The sequence below is a fragment of the Cotesia typhae genome, unplaced genomic scaffold, assembly GCF_013202065.1.
Source record: "Cotesia typhae breed Kobodo isofemale line unplaced genomic scaffold, CoteBio_Ctyphae contig_22, whole genome shotgun sequence".
In the NCBI taxonomy this organism is placed as follows: domain Eukaryota; kingdom Metazoa; phylum Arthropoda; class Insecta; order Hymenoptera; family Braconidae; genus Cotesia; species Cotesia typhae.
Genome location: NW_027423728.1, coordinates 7,372,994 through 7,393,382, shown reverse-complemented (window position 1 = coordinate 7,393,382; position 20,389 = coordinate 7,372,994). Strand labels below are relative to the sequence as shown.

At 28.7% G+C, this 20,389-nt stretch overlaps 5 protein-coding genes and 1 long non-coding RNA gene across 10 annotated transcripts; 4 read left to right on the top strand and 2 right to left on the bottom strand.

Moving 5' to 3' along the window:
* Nucleotides 1–200: 200 nt before the first annotated feature.
* On the bottom strand, nt 201–2,487 carry LOC141523916 (DNA polymerase delta subunit 2). Of its 4 annotated transcripts, none has more exons than XM_074237490.1 (5): nt 2,237–2,487; nt 1,783–2,105; nt 1,474–1,699; nt 972–1,227; nt 201–922 (listed from the first exon to the last, which is right to left on the bottom strand). In XM_074237490.1, the coding sequence occupies exons 1-5, from the start codon at nt 2,418–2,420 to the stop codon at nt 496–498; spliced, it is 1,416 nt and encodes a 471-aa protein (XP_074093591.1). In that variant the 5' UTR covers nt 2,421–2,487; the 3' UTR covers nt 201–495. The 4 variants fall into 4 exon arrangements, with proteins under 4 accessions (XP_074093591.1, XP_074093592.1, XP_074093593.1 ...); XM_074237491.1 differs by having other exon boundaries at nt 212–904; XM_074237492.1 differs by having other exon boundaries at nt 212–922; nt 972–1,206.
* Nucleotides 2,488–2,627: 140 nt separating this feature from the next.
* On the top strand, nt 2,628–6,027 carry Tsen54 (tRNA splicing endonuclease subunit 54). The gene is made up of 4 exons (XM_074259982.1): nt 2,628–2,815; nt 2,914–3,253; nt 3,651–5,410; nt 5,594–6,027. Exons 1-4 carry the CDS (start codon nt 2,775–2,777, stop codon nt 5,739–5,741), a joined length of 2,289 nt encoding a protein of 762 aa, XP_074116083.1. The 5' UTR covers nt 2,628–2,774; the 3' UTR covers nt 5,742–6,027.
* A 251-nt stretch (nt 6,028–6,278) lies between these two features.
* On the top strand, nt 6,279–13,251 carry Rich (guanine nucleotide exchange factor subunit Rich). Its single transcript, XM_074238619.1, has 8 exons — nt 6,279–6,801; nt 7,226–7,333; nt 7,625–8,461; nt 8,675–8,824; nt 8,945–9,142; nt 9,270–9,839; nt 10,025–12,030; nt 12,095–13,251. Exons 1-8 carry the CDS (start codon nt 6,667–6,669, stop codon nt 12,549–12,551), a joined length of 4,461 nt encoding a protein of 1,486 aa, XP_074094720.1. The 5' UTR covers nt 6,279–6,666; the 3' UTR covers nt 12,552–13,251.
* LOC141524598 (uncharacterized) lies at nt 13,246–18,128 on the bottom strand. Of its 2 annotated transcripts, none has more exons than XM_074238621.1 (5): nt 17,952–18,128; nt 17,565–17,724; nt 17,189–17,319; nt 14,139–14,255; nt 13,246–14,045 (listed from the first exon to the last, which is right to left on the bottom strand). In XM_074238621.1, exons 1-5 carry the CDS (start codon nt 18,010–18,012, stop codon nt 13,951–13,953), a joined length of 564 nt encoding a protein of 187 aa, XP_074094722.1. In that variant the 5' UTR covers nt 18,013–18,128; the 3' UTR covers nt 13,246–13,950. The 2 variants fall into 2 exon arrangements, with proteins under 2 accessions (XP_074094722.1, XP_074094723.1); XM_074238622.1 differs by having other exon boundaries at nt 14,139–14,249; nt 17,952–18,121.
* Nucleotides 15,464–16,107, top strand: LOC141524600 (uncharacterized). The gene is made up of 2 exons (XR_012478728.1): nt 15,464–15,601; nt 15,935–16,107. It is a non-coding gene; the product is annotated as an uncharacterized LOC141524600 (long non-coding RNA).
* Nucleotides 18,129–19,087: 959 nt separating the features above from the next.
* On the top strand, nt 19,088–20,057 carry Rps13 (ribosomal protein S13). Its single transcript, XM_074238623.1, has 3 exons — nt 19,088–19,231; nt 19,507–19,634; nt 19,712–20,057. The coding sequence occupies exons 1-3, from the start codon at nt 19,209–19,211 to the stop codon at nt 20,014–20,016; spliced, it is 456 nt and encodes a 151-aa protein (XP_074094724.1). The 5' UTR covers nt 19,088–19,208; the 3' UTR covers nt 20,017–20,057.
* The last annotated feature ends 332 nt before the right edge of the window (nt 20,058–20,389 follow it).

The window sequence follows — 20,389 nt, the reverse complement described above, 5'->3', positions numbered from 1 at the left end:
AAAAATTCTATACTCTTATTTAAGGTAATCAAAAAAAATAGATCCGGAAAAAATTTTTAAGTTATTAAAAATTCATATTCCGGGTCTATTTTTTATGGGATTCCTTATTCAAAGCTTTTATGTAATTTATATTGATTGTTGAGTAAGGAAAAAATAATGGAAAGTATTTTATGGAACAAATTAAATGTATTGTAGATAATAAAAAATAAAAACATCTAACTATCTTTATAGATGTAACATCGAAAAGAAATATATTATATTTATTATTATAAATAAATAAATCTATATTATAAAAATATATTTACATAATTCATATTTTGTAGAAAATTTTTAAATTTCTTACAGCCTCTATCGACTAAATTAATTAAATTTTTTAAGGGGGTATTTTGGTCTAGAAGCATGAATTTCAGGTAATTTTTTGAAGTGCCGTAAAAAAAGGCAATCAATATTTTTACTATCCATTTTTTCAAAAAAAATGTATGAATAATAATATTATTAATTCTGAAAAGTTATCGGCCAAGTATCTAAAGACAATAAATCTACAACAACAGCAGTGTGTGTTTTTGAAAACTTGGGAATACAAATAAGTTTAATTGTTTGTCTTTGATCACCAACTACACACTTTGTTGCATATTCATTAGTATTCCCAACAAAATAAATATCAGGACATTCGTCCATGATAAATGGATCAGTTTCAACGTAGGGGTAGGCAGCAAGTGTATCGGGTGCTGTTGGTGCAAAGTGCCTCCAATTTAATGTTTTTTCTAACCAATCAATTGGTGAATAATCATTTAAATTCGCTACTTTCATAATATCTTCTATTGGTTGACCACTCGAGCCTGCTAAAATTCTACTTCCGATTTTTCCAATCCAAGGATTTGTGGCGGCATACAAGCTTTTATACCTTAAATTTTTTTTACGTCTACAAATAACATGAATTTTTTTTTTTTAAAAAAAAATATATAACATACCTGAAAGAAAGCGGTAAAATAGAGGGATGAAAAGGTTGTTGCGGTATTGAATGATTTGATGGATCAAATTGCCCAGGCATCAGAATGACATTTGATGTCGAGACGATCTCACTTAGCAAAGTATCAAATCTACGTGTTGCTAGTATTGTCTCCTTTGTAGCAGCTGTAAATTTATTTTTTGAGTTCACATATCCTTTGTGTGTATATGTTTCGACAGAACCTTTTATGCTGTTTCCTATCAAAGAAGACAAATAATCTAAATTATTATAAGAAATGACCTTGTATCTAGTGAACTATTGACATTTTTAAAAATATAAGCTCACCCTAACATTACACTGACCAAGACCTTTCACTTGAGTACCCACATCAATTTTTCATATATTTATATATTTTATATATATGTAAATATGAAAAATATATAAAAATGCATGTGGGTACTCAAATGAAAGCTCTTGATGAGTATAAAATCAGAATGAGCTTACATCTTTAAAATTTTTCTTACCAGCTATTATCACTTGAGCAATAATCGCTGAATTTTCTTGAACTTGGTTGTTTCCCGCCATCCCACTGATCCATTCACTCAAAAGTTGATAGTGTAACGAGTCCGGATTGCCAGATAAGTCTAACCCCGATAATAATAAAATTAAAATTTTTTCTTCTGATGGAAAAATTAGAGGATAACATTCCGAAGCTTGAGGACAAATTCCTGGTACACAATAATCCTTGACCTAGAATTAAAAATAAAAAAAATTATTAATTACTACGTAGAGTATAAACCAACGCTCTTCTTATAATTAAATAAAAAACATACGTTAAATGTTCCACCACTGGACTGGTAACCTAACACACCGCAAATTAACCCTGTTACCATTTCTTTATGATTTAAATCATTGCCTACTAATTTAATTCTCAGCATTTCATCTTCGAGAAATAATTGGTCTTTTTCAGATGAATAATTAGACCTTGATGACTGTGGTATTAATTGGAGTTCATCACTAAGCTCTTTTAAAATAGACGGCTTTAATTCTTGATGCTTATAAATAATTCCTATAAGTATGATTAATTTTTCTGCTTCACTTTTATCGTCATTGTCATCATCACCAAGTTGAGATATTGTTTTGACTTGATATTGCCCTAAAAATAATATAAATATTTAATTATAATTTTTTGAAGTTTTAAAAAAAAATTTTTTTTTTCTTTAATTGTCAAAAAATTTTCAAAAGTTTTAATTTCAGTGTCATAAAAAAAAAAAAAAAATTATTTACCCCATTTTTCTTTGGATTTATTTTCTAAAATATTTTTTAAAGCTCTTAACCGGGCGATATAAATATTGGAGTATTGCTTGTCAAATTTTCTATCTCCAATAATAAATTTTTTAAAATCTTCAAATTCAATTGATTTTCTTTCAATTTTAATTTTGGCATTGTCCATATCACTAAACTCACTCATTAATCTAATTATTATTATTTACAATTACAATAAAAAATAAAAATGCATATTTTTTGTTTTGTTTTTATCCGGCTGTCAAAAAAAAAAAAAAAAAAAAAAACAACAAATGTCAATAAAAACAGCTGATCAGCAAAAAACTATCAAATACTGCCACCTAGCGGTAAGAAATGAAAACTATTTTTGCCGTAAAATTCCTCACTGTATTTGTTTATAACCACACAATTTAAATAAATCACAGGAATGTATAAAATTTTCAAAAACAAAAAAAACCACTTGAAATTTTCATAATTTAGTTAACAATTATTACTGTCATAGATTTTGATAATAATTATAGCCACTTGAAATAAAGCGATAATGAATGAAGAGCCAGAGGGATTATTAAAAAATTATTTAAAGTAAGTTTATATATTTTTTTAATATTAATTTAACCTTTAAATAAAATTTAATATGTACTATTGATAATATTAAAATAAATTAATTACAATAATTACAGTGCAGAGGAATTGTTAGCATCAAACAGCTTGAGAGCTCGAGTCTCAAATGAAATTGAACAGACTACAAAAGTAATACCAAAAACAGGACTGAGACTCTTTGAGCCAAATGGATCATGGCTCCAAAATCGACAAATAGATGCATGTTTAGAAGCGCGAAGAGATTTAATAAATGTAGAAAGAGTTAAGAAGGTGTCTAAGTTAGCTGTCGGTGAATGGCTGCCTCAGGAAAGACGTGTCATAGTCACTAAGAGGTCTGGTGTTGATTGGAATAATTTTGGATGTGAACTTCGAGGTATTTTGTATTTAAATCCTGAAGAAGCTTTATTACAAATAGAACTGGTAATTTATTTATTTATTTATTTATTTTTATAGTTAAGTACAGTGCAATTTAACATAATTAAGAAATGACCTTGTATCTCGTGAACTATTGACATTTTCAAAAATATAAGCTCATTCCTGTGTTACACTCATCAAGAGCTTTCTTTTGAGTACCCACATGCATTTTTTTATATTTTTCATATATACATATATATAATATATATATGAAAAATTGATGTGGGTACTTAAATGAAAGCTCTTGATGAGTGTAACATCGCCATGAGTTTATATTTTTAAAAAGGTCAATATTTAAGAAAGTACAGTGCAATTTAACAATAGTCATCATGAAGTTTAACTTCAGTATCATTAATAAACGAAACAATAATAATAATAATGATTTATTTATTTATTGCTATAGAATTGTTTGGACCTATTCTTCAACGGAGTATCACTATCAGTCCAACAAGCCTATGAACTACTAATAAACGCCCCAAACTCCGATTGCTCATTAGAAGAATACAGAGTATACAGTCAATTAGCCAGGTCTGGCTATCGTCTAAAGAGATTTTACTATCAAAAATCAGATTATGAAAAAGACGAGTCCTCCCAGCTCAAGAAAAAAGTGATCATTGATCTAGAAGGCAGTCAGTGGATGAGTGGTGCCCCACTTTCTCGAGATACCGCTGATAAAAATACTAAAAACGACGCTGAGTTTGTTATAAACAGTATTATTGATAAAATAGAGGTGGAAGAGCAGAACTCTGAAGATAAATCTGCGGAAAATATTTTGAACAAAATAGAAAATGATATTAAAAGCAAAGATAAAAATAAGAGAAGATTAAATATTGTTTCTGTTGAAACTATGGTTGAACCAGTTAAATTGGTCGCTAATAAAAAAGAATCTAATCCATCAGTTGGTATTCGTATTCAACGCAATGTTAAGCTTCTACCTAAACGAACTGATAAAATAATTCCTTCTTCTTATTTAAATATTGATTCTAATTCTGGTCAAATTTCTTCTGATAAATTTAATACCAGTGATTCTGAAAAAGTAGCCGAAAAAAGAAAATTAGATGTAATTAATTCTTCAGTTCCTTCTACGTCATCTTTGTCTTTAACATCATTGAAAGAAGTAACGTTAATACCAGTAAAAAAAATAAAAAATGAAAGGATTAAATTGTCAGATGATGAAATTGAAGAAATTCCAATACCGATGACTAGAAAAGAAATGTTGAATTGTCTTCCTAATATGAAAGATAAAAATTCTATTAAAGTAACAATTGATCCTAAATACATTCCACAAGATATTAAATTAAATAAAAATACAATTGAGTATGATTCTCTAAATTTAAATGACAGTAGAGATAATTATCAGAATAATCGACAATTGAACAGATTTTCAATTTCACGTGGAGTACATAAAAATTGGATAAATAACATTAATTACACAAATAATTATCGAAGACCAAGCTATCAAGACATAACTAATTATCACATGATGTACGGTAATTCTTCTAATTATAATTATCCAGCTTTTAATTACTCGCATCAACAAAGTGTCTCCAATCGATGGTCGTCATTGCATGTTAATTTTTTTAAAAATATTGCGATGGCTACATTTGCCTTGAAGACTTCAATTACTCAGAGTGTATCAAATATTTATTCTTCTTCTTTTGATCCGCAACAATATTTTGGAGAAAGACAAAATTCACGTTATTATAATCCGGGAGTTTATCATAATAATAGATCTCAGAAGTCAATTGATAATACTAATAATGCTAATAAAAATGAAAATATAAATCGTGATTTATCAAATGCAGTAGAAAACAGTGACTTTGAAAATCATTGTTCGTTTGAAAAAGCACCGGCTGATTCGTGGCCCCAGTTGAAGAAATTATGGAAAGACGCTAAGACAATAACTATTGAAGATGATAATGATTACATGGATTGCAGTGAAGTTGAAGTTATTAATTATAATATTCAGCCACTTGTTGGGCCTAAATATTCGTCAAACCTGAAACAAATTTATGATAGATTGAAAATTATTAAGCCGGCTCAGGATAAATCAGTGAGGAAGAAAAGAGGAATTTATAAAATATCTTACAAGGTTTATTCTAATACACAACTTTATAGAAAAGCTAGTCCAGGTCATGCTATGTTTCATCTAGTTATAACAAGGTTATTATTATTTTTTTTAACAAAAATTTTTTTTTGGAAAATTTTGAAATTTTTTTTTAAATACATAAAAAAATTAACAATTAAAAAAGAAAGCCGTAAAAACAAGCAAAATAAAAAAAAAATTGTAAACAATTACCTTAAGATTTTATTAATGATATTTTATTTACTATTTCTTCTTTTCAGTCAAAAAAATAGCCAGTCTCTTCAACCAATTGATCTCAATAGGCTTTATCAGGATGGAGATGGAACAGCTATTGTTTTTGCACATGTCAGTGGTGCTACAATATGCTTCATGCAAGCTGGTGTCGTTGCATTACCCAATTTAGAGTGATAAATTAAAAATTTTTGTACTGCAGAAGAAAAATTAATATTTAATAGATAATTGTAAATTATTTACAAATATTTATACTGTAAAAATATAAATAAGTTGGAGCAAAATTTACAAAGAAAATATACAAATAAGTATTGCATACTTTCCAAAAGTTAATTTTGCTTATGTATTTTCTAAAATAAATTTAGCAGATAATTGATAATTTGTTTAATAAAAAAATTATAGTAAAAAAAATTTGAAATTTAAAAATTTTTAAAAATTAAAAATGCAATTTTTTGGAATAAATTTGTTTGTTAAATAAAATTAAAAAATTATCAAGTGACTGTTAACTTATTAATTTTTTTTTTCAATTAATCTTTAATATAAAAATAAAAAATGTATTTTTATAATTTCTATTAAAATATAAATACTAGATGACGCTAGTGACATGTTTTGATATCAGAGTAAATTTATAGCAGGCATGTCAACTATCGCTTTAGATCTCTTCTCTTGAAATTGGTGACATTGATTGCTTAGTTGTCATATGTGATAATTATATGTGTGTACATATGTAAATACGTGTATGACCCGCTGTCAGTTGATTGCAAAAAATGTGGGTGGCTGGTTGGTTAAAACTACTGATATAAATTTACAACAAAAAAACAATATCAACAGTCAAGATTGATGAGCACCACTAATTAACCTTGTATATACATAAGCACACACATTATTAAATATATATGTTAATGACAACGACTTATGTCAACAAATTAACACTACAGCTGACAGCTATTTTTTTTTTTTGTACAATTTTTATAAAAGTTAGAAGAAAAATATTAAAAAAAAAAAAATTATTAGAAGGAAAAAATTAAATTAAATTTTTGACGTGTGAATGTGAATATAAAAATAAATATTAGCAGTGTGAATTAAATTAAAATAAATAATCATGTTCTTTCCAATTGGTTGGCCGAGGGTTTTAAACCCGTCAGAACTCAATCAAATAAATGCTATTGTATGTAATAGAGACAAAATTTTGTTTGCTATTTTGACACGAAATACTTTAGCTATTTGGTATTGCAAAGTAAGTAATTTTTATATTTGTGACATTTTAACATACATTCATTGTATAGGTTATGAATGATATTGTTAACTGACAACTGTCAATTTTAAAAATTTTTTTAACAAATTAATTACAATAAAAAAATGCTTTTAAAAATTTTTACTTGTAATTTTTATTAATTTTTACATGTGAAACTTTTTAATTGAATTTTTTTTATGACATTAAAGTTAGCTGTCACTTAATTTAATTTTTTTTAACAAACAAATTTTTTTCAAAAAATCATTTTTTAAAAATTCCATTTTTTATTTTTTTTTAATTTCTATTTAATTGTTACAAAAATCTAAAAAAATTGACAGATGTCTGTTAAGTTTTAATATCACTAAAATGTCAAGTAATTTTAATTCTTTTTTTTTTTTTTTTTTTTTTTTTTAATTATTTAATTTAGCCCTGCGTACCTATTGTTTTTCATAGACGAACTAAAGATTCAATAGAAAAATATGGTGAAAATTTATTGGTACAGTGGAAACCCGATTCCAGTATGCTGACAGTAGCAGTAAGTTAAATAATTTTTAATAATCTATCGTTCATATTTAATTACACGGAAATTAGCAGAGACTATAAAATTTTATCTTCTTTTAAAAATGAACAGCCTAGAAAATTATTAAAAAAAAATCTCATTTATTTATTTAAAAAATTATAAATGTAATTTTTTAAAAATAGTTTTCTAGACCTAATTTATTTTTAAATAAAAATTAAAAAATTGTCGAGAGTCTGCTAATGTCTGTCATAAAAAATGATCAGATGTCTCAAAATAATTAATGATAAAAATTCTATCAATTTCCAGACAACAGAGAGCTATTTATTATTTTACCGATTATCTGACAGCGGAGGAGATAATCATGGTCTATATGAGCAAAAAGATTCCCCAGTGTCTAGTTTACGCCGTGATAGCGCAGAGCTTTTTATAAAAGAAGTAATCCCGTCTTTAGTCCTGACATTTGTCATACCTGTGTGGATAGACGGCGGAATAAGTTCATTAGTATGTATCAGAGATGAGCTAATGGTCACCACAAAAACGAGTATAATAATAAGACAGCGCTGGGAAGGTTCTGTCAATCGCGACTACTCATTAGACCTAAAAAGAGTTCCTTTTAGTGTTGATCAACAAATTTCAACAGTTGCTGTGCCAATAACCGATAATAATATTTATGTAACAGATATTGAATATTCTCCGTTAGTTGGAGGTTTCGCAATCGTTTTAAGTAATGGAAAAGCTGCTTTCTTAACAGCCCAGTCATTGAAATTTGATCCAAATCAAGTACAGGGTATTTGGGCCAAAGATTTAGATGATGCAACATGTGCTGCTGTTAATCACAAATACCGTTTGATTGCATTCGGACGTAAAAATTCTCAAGGAGTTGTTTACTATGTTGATGAGACAACTGGAGGTCTTGAAGTGTCTCACACACTCAGTTTGTCTTCTAAAGATTATCCAGGAAGACCGGGGAATGTTAAGTGCCTCAGATGGACACCTGATAGCTGCGCTATCGCTCTGGCTTGGGATACGGGAGGCTTGGCTATTTGGAGTACATTCGGAGCACTTTTACTTTGTACATTAAAATGGGATTATGGCTTACATGTTGATTTAACTCGTGATAATCCGCTGCGTGTTCATACAATGGTATTATTATTATTTTTACTTTTATTTATTTATTTATTCATTCGACGCCAATCGGTATAATTAAACAATTAGTACATTCTTTAAATTATAAGATATTAATTATAAATTTTAAATCTGAAAATTTTCACTCGAAAATTACTTTTACTATAATTTATAAGTCTGTAATTAATTTTATTATAGTAATTTATTTTATTTTTTTTTTTTTTTATTAAGGAATGGTCAGCTGAAGGTTATCAACTATGGATGCTAAGAGAATCTCCAAATAATACAATTAAACAAGAAAATAATGATATAGTTAATCAAGAATGTTCTTTAATTCAATTAGACTTTGTAAAAAGCCCCCTTACAGTAAATCCGTGCATGGTAAGATTTTTAATTAATATTATGGCCATGACTTTAATTTTACCTTGTATTTATTAAAAAAAAAATTATTGGGTCTTTTAATTGAGTATATTATATAATAATTTTTTTAATAATTTTAAGGGACATCACGGGCATTTATATCTCCAAGGCGAAGATCGTTTGTACCTTAATTTAGGTGGTGTAGTAACAGATACACCAAATTTTCATTTAGGAAATGATATTGTAAATGACTCAACTTGCCAAACATTAGCTGGATCGAAGCAGTGGCTAGTAGTACCAATACCGAGTGTATATAGTGGTTCCAACTGGCCAATTCGAGTAAGTAATTAAAAATTTTAAAATAATATCAAAAACCAATTTGTGAAAAAAAAAAAATTTTATATATATATATATATATATATATATATATATATATATATATATATATAAATTAAAATTTTTACAGTACACAGCAATTGACAATGAAGGACAGAATATTGCTGTGGCGGGACGTACAGGTTTGGCGCATTATTCTTTATCCTCCCGAAAATGGAAACTTTTCGGTAATGAGAATCAAGAAAGAGATTTTATAGTAACTGGAGGCCTGCTTTGGCACCGTGGATTCATGATCGCTTCCAGTTACTCGATTGTAGAGGACAAAGATGAGATAAGAATCTATCCCCGAGACACAAGACTGGACAATAATTATGTTAAAAGTGTTCGAATGCCTTCTCAAGTATTACTCGTCAACACAATGAAAGAAAGGCTGGTTATATTTTGTGCTAATGCTCAAGTAAGTATTTTCGACATGACGCTCGAAGGAATTGAAGGTACTGGAAGCATTGAGCTCACAAGAACTCAAATAGTTGACATTAGTGGACTTTGTGTACACCCAGCTTGTGTTGTTAGCGCAACACTGACAACAATACGAGCTGAAACAGCTGGGACTCATCCACACCCAGAGAGTTTGCTTTTGAATGTGTCTGGAAAACTTTTAATGGTACAACGTGAGCATTGTACTGATAACACTGAAGTTGTAAGTTATTTTATTTATATTTGTCTTCTATTATCATTTTTATTTTTTATAATAATAATAATAAGTTATTCTGACTGCAAGGTTGCTAGTTATAATTATTTTTAAAAAATTTACATCAATAAAAATAGTTGAAATTAAATATTTTAAAACAACAATAACAATTAAATTTATTTATTTAATTACAGCTATTCACATGTGGAGCTCCAAACGTCTTAGCTTCTTGCGTAGAAAACGTTTGGGTACCGTGGCGATCTCGTCGAGACAAGCCGCACCTTACAGAAGCATTATGGCTCTTTTGCGGCGCTCATGGAATGAGAGTCTGGTTGCCCTTGTTTCCCCGTAACCATCAAGACAACGCGCATACATTTATGAGCAAGAGAATAATGTTGCCGTTTCAATTAAAAATTTATCCCTTGGCAATTCTCTTTGAAGACGCTATAATTCTCGGCGCTGAAAATGACACAGTTTTGTACACATTAGACAGTAACTCGCCTTTTTCGTTGCCTTTTAGTTTACTCGAATTGACCAGCCAAGTGTATCTCCACCAAATACTACGTCAATTAATCCACCGTAACCTGGGTTATCACGCCTGGGAAATAGCCCGATCTTGCGTAGCACTACCATATTTTTCCCATTCATTAGAATTATTACTCCACGAAGTGCTGGAAGAAGAAGCAACAAGCAAAGAGCCATTACCCGACGCTCAATTGCCTAGCGTTGTAGAATTTATCCGAGAATTTCCTGGAGTCTGGGCTCGAGCAGTAGTCCAGTGTGCTCGTAAAACAGAGATAGCATTGTGGCCTTATTTATTTTCAATTGCTGGATCACCAAAAAAACTCCTACAAGATTGTTTACAGCGCCAACAATTAGACACGGCTGCGAGTTATTTAATAATCCTTCAAAATTTAGAGCCTTCATCTGTTAGCAGACAACACGCAACTCTATTACTTGACGCGGCATTAGAACAAGGAAGATGGGAATTATCGCGTGACTTGGTACGATTTCTTCGTGCAATTGATCCAAATGACGTTGAGTCGCCGCGAAACTCATGGGGCGGTACTGGTAAATTATCCGGTCCGCCTCCAACGCCATCAGTGTCACCTCATGAAGAAGATCTTTCTCTAGTTCTTGGAACTATGCAAGTCTCAAGAAGCCGCAGTTACAGTACAACAATAACTCCCAAAGTTCAATTTGATACAGCTAATAAAGAGCCATCACCGCCTTCTTCAATGCTGGAAAAAACGCGGAATGCTGTAATGCGACGGAAAAAATCTGTCCCAAATTTTAAGCCCGAAAAAAATAATAATAATCAAGAATCTTCAGCTGAAGAATTTTTTATTGATGTTATTTTACAAAGGCATGCACGTCGTTTGCTTTCAGCAAGAAGGCTTGCAGATTTAGGACACTTTGCAGCGCGTTTAGATTTTCATTTGGTCAGTTGGTTGGCCAGAGAACGAGAACGAGCTGCTAAAATTGATGATTTTGTAGTTGCGCTTAAAGCTGCTCATGAAGATTTTTCTTTTCCGTACCCGACTTTGTCTCTGACGAATTTAGAAAAATTACGAAGACCAAGTCATACTATGTCTACTAGATTTAGATCTGTTGAATATTTAGAAAATGAAACGCAAACTACGACGACTTTTACGAATAATATTAATAATAATAATAATAATAATAATAATAATAATAATATTGGACCTGTGGATTTGCCAGCAGACAGTGGGTACACTAGCTTGTCAAGCACGAGGCCTGGAGGAATTTATGGAGGCTTGGTGTCACCTGTAGCGAGTCTTAATACGCAATTTCCGATTGTGGAGACGAAGTTGACTCCCAGAATTCATCAGGATGCGACGAGTGTGCTGAGTGATACTAGCACTATTTGGAGGGACGATGTGGAATCTGTTGTGGGAACTTGTTGGGTCTCCAGTGACGCTATTGAGCCAGCTGATAACAATTCAAACTCGCTTTGTGGACCGACCAGTCGGGCTCAGGTTCAAGTTAGGTATCTTCTGCAATTGTTTTTGGAGGCTGGGTGTATTGGCTGGGCGGCTGTGCTTACTACGATGCTGAGAGATGCTTCGGCTATGGCGAGGACTGTTAGGGCTGCTCACGCTCCTATGCAGACTTTAGATTCGATTGTTAATCTCAGGGATGGAATTCTTACGCTTGCTAAATGGTCACAATCTGAGTGGTGAGTTTTATAATTAATATAAAATATTTTTATTAATCTAAATTATTTTTACTTTTATTTTTAGTCTTGGCTACAGATCATTTGTCTCGGGAATTCAAAGCCAGACGTCATTGCTCAATCGTTTGATCGTCGTTAAGCAGCAGCAACAGCAGCAATTGATCCAGCAACAAGAACAGCAGCAACAACAATTGATTCAAGAGCAGCAACAGAAGCAGCAGCAAGAGCAGCACGTAAGACATCAAACTGAGCATGAGATTATTGAGAGTCCATCGTCAAGTCCCGCTCCATCATTCGGGAGCAATCAACGTGGTAATATTTCACGCTCAAGACATTCGTCAGTGAGTCAAGCTTCGTTAACTGTTGCTTCTACAGTTACTGCTGCAACACCTAATGCTACCAAGGAAGAAATTAAAATTGATGAACTATTTTCGGGCACTGGCATCGGCAAAGAGGCTATTCATAATGGCAGTAATGAAAAGTTTGATGATTCTCAGCAACAGTCTAATTGTGTAATCTCGTAAAATATTTTTTTTTTTTAAATTCAATTAATTTTTTTTTATTTTATTTTATTGGACCACAATAATCAGTACCTTATCATTGCTCAATAAATTAAATAAATTAAATTAAATAGTGCAAGTTTTAGCGGCTAACGTGTATGTTGACAGACAATCAAACAATAATTGTTATTATTATTATTATATATTATGTATTAGTGTCCCTGACTTTGTATTATAGCAATAACGCAAGATGCATGACTCTAATAAGTAATGTTGATGTGCTTGCGAATTATAAAGTGACATTTAGTTTTAATATTTCCGTGTTGGTCAGAGGCCAACTACTAAATTATTTTTATATTAATTACAATTTTTACTTTATTTTTTTCTTAATTTTATTATTAAAAAAAACTTATTTTTTTTTTTTAATTAAAAATAAATTTAACAGGGTTCAGTAGATTTATATATGATAAATTAATATTAAAACTTTTTGTAAAATTAAAGGCAATGTTAAACGATTGATATTGATTAATTCGCGGGGCAAAATTGTGTATATATTTAGATGTCATGATCGGCTGTCAATATTTAAATTGCTCACTCACTAGTTTTACCAAATGATAAAATAATAAGTAGAAATAATTTATATGTCTTATATTTGTAATAAATAAATTAATTTTAGGAAAAAAAAAGGGAGAGATAAAAAATATATTATATACTTAAATATTAACTAATGAATTATAAAATATATTTAATGATATTGTCACACAATTTAATCTCAAAAAGTAATTTTCCTTTTGGTATAAATTTTTTTATACCTTTAATTTCTTTTTTTTTTTTTTATAATTAAGATTTATGATTAGAAAAATATAATTACTGTAATATTATATAATGTATAACACAGATATTTTAAGAATTGAGCATTGTAAAAAATATTAAGTTTTCTACAAATAGCAAAAAATATATCAAGATATATATTTTTGATAATTATTTTCTGTCGATCAACGGCAGTGAAATCAGGAGAAAATTTGGTACTATTTATAAGTGGGGTCGAACGTATTTTTGACTCAAAAAAAAAAAAAAAAAATTAAAATTAAAATCGTGGACCCGACATTTACCATTGTCAAAAATAATTTTTAAAATACTTAATTAAGAATAAAAAAATATTTAAGCCCCTAAATTTATGGAAGAAATGAATCTTTGGATGTAATAATTTTTCCTAGATAAAAAAGCCGAACGTAATAGTTATACCAGCAGTAATTGTAACAGTGGATCGCTCTTGGCTCCCTATTATATTATCATTATCATTATTATCATCTCCGTATGTATTACACTGCTGTTTAATAACCACCACAATGGACATTGTCCGTCACATGATAGGCCAATGATTTATGGTAAAATAATACAAGTTAAATTTAATACGTAGATATTACTGCTGTTGATAATTTGGGTTATACGGAGACTGTTTCGCGTAAGGTTCTGCGGAGTAAGGTGGTGGCTGTCCTTGATGTGTCGAAGCTGATACTAAATAATATTAAAAAAAAAAAAAAAAAAAAAAAAAAAACATTATTATTAAATAAACTTATTTTAATTGATAGTTAGAGATAAAAAATTTACCTTGAGGGTTCGAAGCAGGATACGGGGAATAAATAGTGTGAATAGGTTGACTTGGCATTGGATTATTTGCCGGTTGATGAATTACCATAACATCTCCTGGTGTTTGGACTCCTGAAACAGAAAGTGGGAAATTTTTTCTTACCGCCAAATAATTAAAAATTTGAATTATTTTTTTAAGTAAATTATATTTTTATTAATTTTTTAATACACAGATCTATAAAAGTCATAAAAATAAAATGACATTAAATTTAGCATTAATTTGACAATTTTTAACAAAAAAAATTTTTTTTTTAAATAATTTATTTGTTAGAAAAATTATTAAATATATGCTAAATAAATTTTTAGAAAAATAAAACATATATTTGATAATTTTTTTTAACAAATAAATTTTTTCCGGAAAATTATTTTTAAAAAATTTAATTTTTTAATAATTTATTTGTTACAAAAATTATTAAATATTTGCTAAACAAATTTTTATAAAAATAAAATATATTTAAATATAAAAATTTATTTTATAATTATTATCATTATTATTATTGTCATATCTTATTATAAACAAAAAAATGGAATGTATGTTGTTTAAGGGGGTATTCTGGTCTAAAAATTTCAAAAAATCGAAAATTTTTTTTTTTTATATTTTCAAAGTTTAACTATTTAAGAATATGTGTACAAGAGGATTTTTCAAAATTTAAATTATTTTCGGAGATATAAGTATTTTTCTGACCTGGCATCCAAACTTGTTCGGTCGCAACTAATCGAACAAAAGAGATTAGGGATTCTCCGTCTACCTGAATCCCTATTCTGAGTAAAACCATTTGTTCCTCTATACAAATATATATATATATATATATATATATATATATATATATATATATATATATATATATATATATATATATATATATATATATAGTTATACACATATATAGTTATATGAGAACCTGAGGTGACCCGTATCTGATACATTTAGTATTCACTTGCATCCAGCTGCTAATAGTTGAATTCTAACCTCTGAACCACGTGGACGTATGTGCTGTGAGTTAAATAATAACAGTTAAAAATATTGTTTAAAAATAAAATGGATAGAAAATCTTCCGCGGAAAGGCGTACGCGTCCACATCGTCAGAAGAAAAGGCAATTTCACGGTAATCGATACACGGCACAAGAAGACACCAATTTTACAAGTGCATCAGCAGCAAAACTAAAAAAATCTAATGATGAAGAGGTGATCATTGAAAATAATTACGGCTACTGTGTATTGGATGGGAATAAAAATTGGACCAGAAGCTCATTCATTTGCTGGCAAACGCGACAACGCCCGGATTGACCGCTCCGAAACACGAGCATTCATCGCTTCAAAGGAGGCCAGAATTGCTCGATATGAAGAAAGAAATGCAGAAAATAGTTTCTTTGAAGTCGAGGAAGGTCCAATGTATGAGGCAGGAATGGCAGATTAAATCAATGTAAGTTTAAAATATCATTATATGACTTAGACTAGAAAAAACTTTACGCGAAACTTTAAACGCGTTTTTCTCAAAACTGTCTTTTTCGGAACGATGACCACGATTTTTCAGGTTCTACTGGACCGATTTACTTGGAATTTTTAGAGTCTTCTTTATTGGCTTGTCTATGGTTGGAACTAGCCCTATCCCCAAATTTTTATTTTAACTATTTTTAAAAAATTCAAAACCGTCAGAAAAAGTGGTCGAAAAAAAAATTTTTTTTTTTTTTCAAACTTTTCCCTACTTCCGACCATTGCGACATTATTCTTGATTAATAATCTTTTTTTTTTTTAGTTTCAGATTACTAGGAGGGTTAAAATCATGGTCATAGTCACGTGGAAATTTTTAAAGAGCCCCCACTCCGTCAGCTTATAATTTTAAAAATTTTGTACTTTTTTTAGTTTTTAATTTTTTTTTGTATTCTTCTAATGTTAACAAACAACTAATAAAAAAATGTATAGTAAAAATATTAATTGTCTTTTTTTTTACATTTCAAAAATTACCTGAAATTCATGTTTCTAGACCAGAATACCCCCTCTTAAGTCTAGAGTAAAAAGTTTAAAATACAAGTAAGTAAACCAGTACTTACAATAACGCTAATATAAAAAATATTGATAGCAATAAGCTAATATAAAAGTTTTTATATCAAAATAGCTAAAAAAGCATTTTTGATTGAGATATATAAGTATCAAACCATTAGTCAACATTGCAATGGTTTTATAAGTAGTTTGTAGTAAATATATAATGTAAAGAGTAATATTAATTAATAGTGTACGTTTGTTATAGTACGTAATTTTTAGGAATATAGTAGTATTGAAAAATGGTTAATATATTAAAGTTTTAAGCATGATCCTCTGAGCGATACTGGGTGGGTAACGTGATGCACTTAAGCATAACCGGATCCTGAAAAAAAATGACTCATCAGTATTTCAATACATTGATTATTTTATTTCGAACCCATTGTATTTTTATCGTGTATAGTCGATATTATTTTTTTTCTATATATAATAGTGTTATAGTTTAAATAGCCATGATAAAATAGCGCTGACATAATATTAATGATAATAATAATAATAATAATAATAATAATAATAATAATAATAATAATGAATGTAATAATACAGCAAAATTTCCACGAAATCAACTCCCACTCTTGATTCCGAGAACGACCATTAAAAGCATTAATCTGAGCTGTTCTTTGTTGCTTTTTATCCGCACTAACATTGTGATATCTTTGAAATTTTTACTTTTGATAACAATAATGACTAAGTCAGTCTTATAAAATAAAATAAAGTTTAATTAAGATTTTTAAAAATATAATTTACCACGAAATTGATTTTATTTTTTTTTAATTATTAAATTAGAACTAAAAAATATTTTTCAAAAATTGCACTTACAGTTTTTCAAGTTTTTTACAAATGAAATTTTTTTTTTTTATTTTGTAATAATTTTTTTTCATTAAAAAAAGAACTCTAAAAATTTTTAGATGTTGATTTTCATTTTATAATAATAATAATGTATAAAAAGATGAACAAAGAAAAAACTTACTTCCATAGATGGTTCCACGGTGGCGTCTTTTGTACCATGGACAGCAACTGCAGCACAAACACAAGATACATAAAACGAAGAATGCCACTACGACAATAACTGCGATAATAGCAGGAACGATTATTCCCAGTCTGAAAATTAAATAGTAAAAATTTATTTTAAAAAAATAATTAATGAAAATTTAGTTATAATAATAATGTTAGCTAAAATTTTTGATTTTTTTATTTTGCTTCATTATTGTAAAAAATTTTATTTGAAAAACTATAAGTGCAATTTAAAAAAAATTTTTTTTAATTTTAATTTAATAAATTAAGAAAAATAAAAAATGTCGGCTAACTTTATTATTATTATTATGAAGAATTATGCAGAAATTTACCCAGTTGTCAGGGCAAATTCTTGAGCATCACAGCAATAATAATCTCCATGAGTATTAAAGCAACAATATTCCTTTGAACGGTCGTCGATTATAGGCCTCGGGCAACGGCTAATTACCTCGTCTAAAAAATTTTTACTTGAACCCAAGGAACAGTCCATACCTGTAAAAAACAAGTCCATCAATTAATTGGTTGTAAAATTCCAGAAAATGATAAGTACAAGATAAAAATATAATTGAGATTAGTGTTCATATCATTTTGAATTGGTTTCAGAAAGAGGGGACACGTTACACTGGTATAAAAAAAAAAAAATAAAATGCGCACAATAGATTTATCAAAAATTGTAAGTAATTATAATGTTTGTAAATTTGAAGAAAAAAATAATTTACCATAAACAGCGGAGGTACTAAAAACAATTACGAGAGTTGTAAGTGTTACAAATGACGTCATCTTGAATGATTTAATCACAAGTTGTTGAGAAATAATGTATATATAATATACTGTGTGTATTTATTTTTATACGACGCGATGCGTTTCAACAACCACCTTCAACTGTCCACAATTGCTTTTATTCATTCTCATCACTTTCGTTGGCTGCGCGAGTATTCAACAAAAAAAATGACTGCTGAAAAAAGAATCTGTAGGAGAGGGGATACACACAGCATCACAGAAATACACTCACCCGGTTTCAGATAATTGATATTGATAATATTAATAATTTTCAAATAATTCTAATGATTTAACTTACATTGAAATTGAAATTTTATTTTTTAATATTTTTATTCTATTGTTATGATAAATATTTAATAGTTTTTTTTTTATAATACTGAAGTCAGCTATCATCTGATGATTTTTAGGAATTTTTTCGACAAATAATTTATTACAATAAAAACTTTCTAAAAAATTCCACTTGTAGATGTCAAAAAAATTAATTGTCGCCATTTTTTTAGTAGGAAATTTATTTGTTGTAAAAATCCAAAAAATTGACAGTTGTCAGCTAACTTCAGTTTCATTTTTTTTTTTTTAATTTGCACTCACCATTTTTTAATTTTACTAGACTTAACACGCTCGCTTCGCTCGCCTTCATTCTTTTAAAAATCTCGCCACTATCTCAGTCGACAAATCAACAACCGAATAAAATAGTCACAGAAGTGACGTAAAACGATACGACATCCGGCCATCAACTTTTTAAAAGAGGATTTAACAAAAAAATTTGTTCTAAAAAATTATTTTTAAAAATTGCATTTTTAATTTATTAAAATTTCTAAATATCCATTTTTTATGCAGCAATTTATTTATTAGAAAAATTATTAAATATCGGCTAAATTAATTTTCATGAAATTTTATAATAAAAGTAGCGCCATTTTTTAATAATTTTTGAATTAAGAAAAAAATTATTCATTAAAAATTAATAATAATTAAAAATATCACCACAAAATGTTTTAAAATGTTTATAAAAATTTTTTTTGTTCAATTAAACTATTTAAATCTCACAGTCGGTTATTTACAATGAAATATTAAAACAGCCAATCAGCATCATGTGAGTCGACATCTTGAAAACAGCGCATTCTGTCCTTGGACTACGGAATCCGTAGTACGGATAGCTCGTTCTTTTACTCGAGGAAACTCATCGAACACCTATCAAAATGGGTCGTATGCACGCACCAGGGTAAATAAATTGTTTTTTTATATTGCTATTTAATTATTTATCCATTCAAAAATTTTTTTTAATCATAAATACATCTTTTTGTCAAAAAAAAATTGTTTATTTTTGCGTGTATTCAGTTCCAAGCTGAGTGATTAAAAAACATAACCTAGAATTCCATGTGCTTGTGACGTGATTAAAATTAAATTTTTAATAAAAATCATCCAAAGTTAATTAATAATTATCTTTTCAAAATAAATCTGAATTTTAATTAAAATAAATGATTTTATTATTTACAGTAAAGGTATTTCACAGTCGGCATTGCCGTACCGTAGAAGTGTTCCTACATGGCTGAAACTAACTCCCGAGGACTGCAAGGACCTCATTTTTAAACTTGCTAAAAAAGGTCACACCCCCTCGCAAATTGGTATGTAATTAATTATTTCTGTGATGATATTTAATGTAGAATATTAAGAGCTAATAGTTAATGTTTATTGTCAATAGGTGTGATACTCCGTGACTCTCATGGGGTCGGACAAGTCCGTTTCCGTACTGGAAACAAAATTTTGAGAATTGTCAAGAGTATGGGCCTTGCCCCAGATCTACCAGAAGATCTGTACTATTTAATCAAAAAGGCTGTCGCTATTCGCAAACATTTGGAGCGGAATAGAAAGGACAAGGACAGCAAATTCCGGCTAATTTTGGTAGAATCCAGGATTCACAGATTAGCTCGGTACTACAAGAGCAAGGGATCACTTCCACCTTCATGGAAGTACGAGAGTTCAACAGCTAGCGCTCTTGTTGCTTAATTTCCCTTTATATACAATAAAAATTCATCGAAATATATAAATGTATTTATGATTTATTTTTTATTTTAATTATTCATAGTTAATATTTTAAATAATTGTCTCTTGGACAATTGTTATTAGTTTTTATTTATTTATTTATTTATTTATTTATTTATTTATTTACTTACTGAAAATTAAATTAGCTTTTAATCAATTTTTACAACCAAGTTAGATTAAAAAATTACAATTTATAAAACTATAGTTTTAATAATTCTTGATGGTCCAGGTAAGTGAAGATTTATTATTTTTATTAATAATAATCTTTATTAAAAAAAATTCCATTTGTAAAAAACTATAAGTGCAATTTTTTTTAACAAAATTAAAAAAATTGTAA

Coding starts and splice junctions, on each gene's coding strand:
- LOC141523916 (XM_074237490.1), bottom strand. CDS start 2,420: ATGAGTGAGTTTAGTGATATGGACAATGCCAAAATTAAAATTGAAAGA. Junction 1,228..1,473: donor TGCTCAAGTGATAATAGCTG/GTAAGAAAAATT, acceptor ATAATAATTTAG/ATTATTTGTCTTCTTTGATA. Junction 923..971: donor ATTTTACCGCTTTCTTTCAG/GTATGTTATATA, acceptor TGTTATTTGTAG/ACGTAAAAAAAATTTAAGGT.
- Tsen54 (XM_074259982.1), top strand. CDS start 2,775: ATGAATGAAGAGCCAGAGGGATTATTAAAAAATTATTTAAA. Junction 3,254..3,650: donor CTTTATTACAAATAGAACTG/GTAATTTATTTA, acceptor TTATTGCTATAG/AATTGTTTGGACCTATTCTT. Junction 5,411..5,593: donor TTTCATCTAGTTATAACAAG/GTTATTATTATT, acceptor TCTTCTTTTCAG/TCAAAAAAATAGCCAGTCTC.
- Rich (XM_074238619.1), top strand. CDS start 6,667: ATGTTCTTTCCAATTGGTTGGCCGAGGGTTTTAAACCCGTCAGAACTC. Junction 8,825..8,944: donor TTACAGTAAATCCGTGCATG/GTAAGATTTTTA, acceptor AATAATTTTAAG/GGACATCACGGGCATTTATA. Junction 9,840..10,024: donor GTACTGATAACACTGAAGTT/GTAAGTTATTTT, acceptor ATTTAATTACAG/CTATTCACATGTGGAGCTCC.
- LOC141524598 (XM_074238621.1), bottom strand. CDS start 18,012: ATGACGTCATTTGTAACACTTACAACTCTCGTAATTGTTTTTAGTACC. Junction 17,320..17,564: donor GAATTTGCCCTGACAACTGG/GTAAATTTCTGC, acceptor TTTAATTTTCAG/ACTGGGAATAATCGTTCCTG. Junction 14,046..14,138: donor TCCTGCTTCGAACCCTCAAG/GTAAATTTTTTA, acceptor AATATTATTTAG/TATCAGCTTCGACACATCAA.
- Rps13 (XM_074238623.1), top strand. CDS start 19,209: ATGGGTCGTATGCACGCACCAGG. Junction 19,232..19,506: donor GGTCGTATGCACGCACCAGG/GTAAATAAATTG, acceptor TATTATTTACAG/TAAAGGTATTTCACAGTCGG. Junction 19,635..19,711: donor TCACACCCCCTCGCAAATTG/GTATGTAATTAA, acceptor TATTGTCAATAG/GTGTGATACTCCGTGACTCT.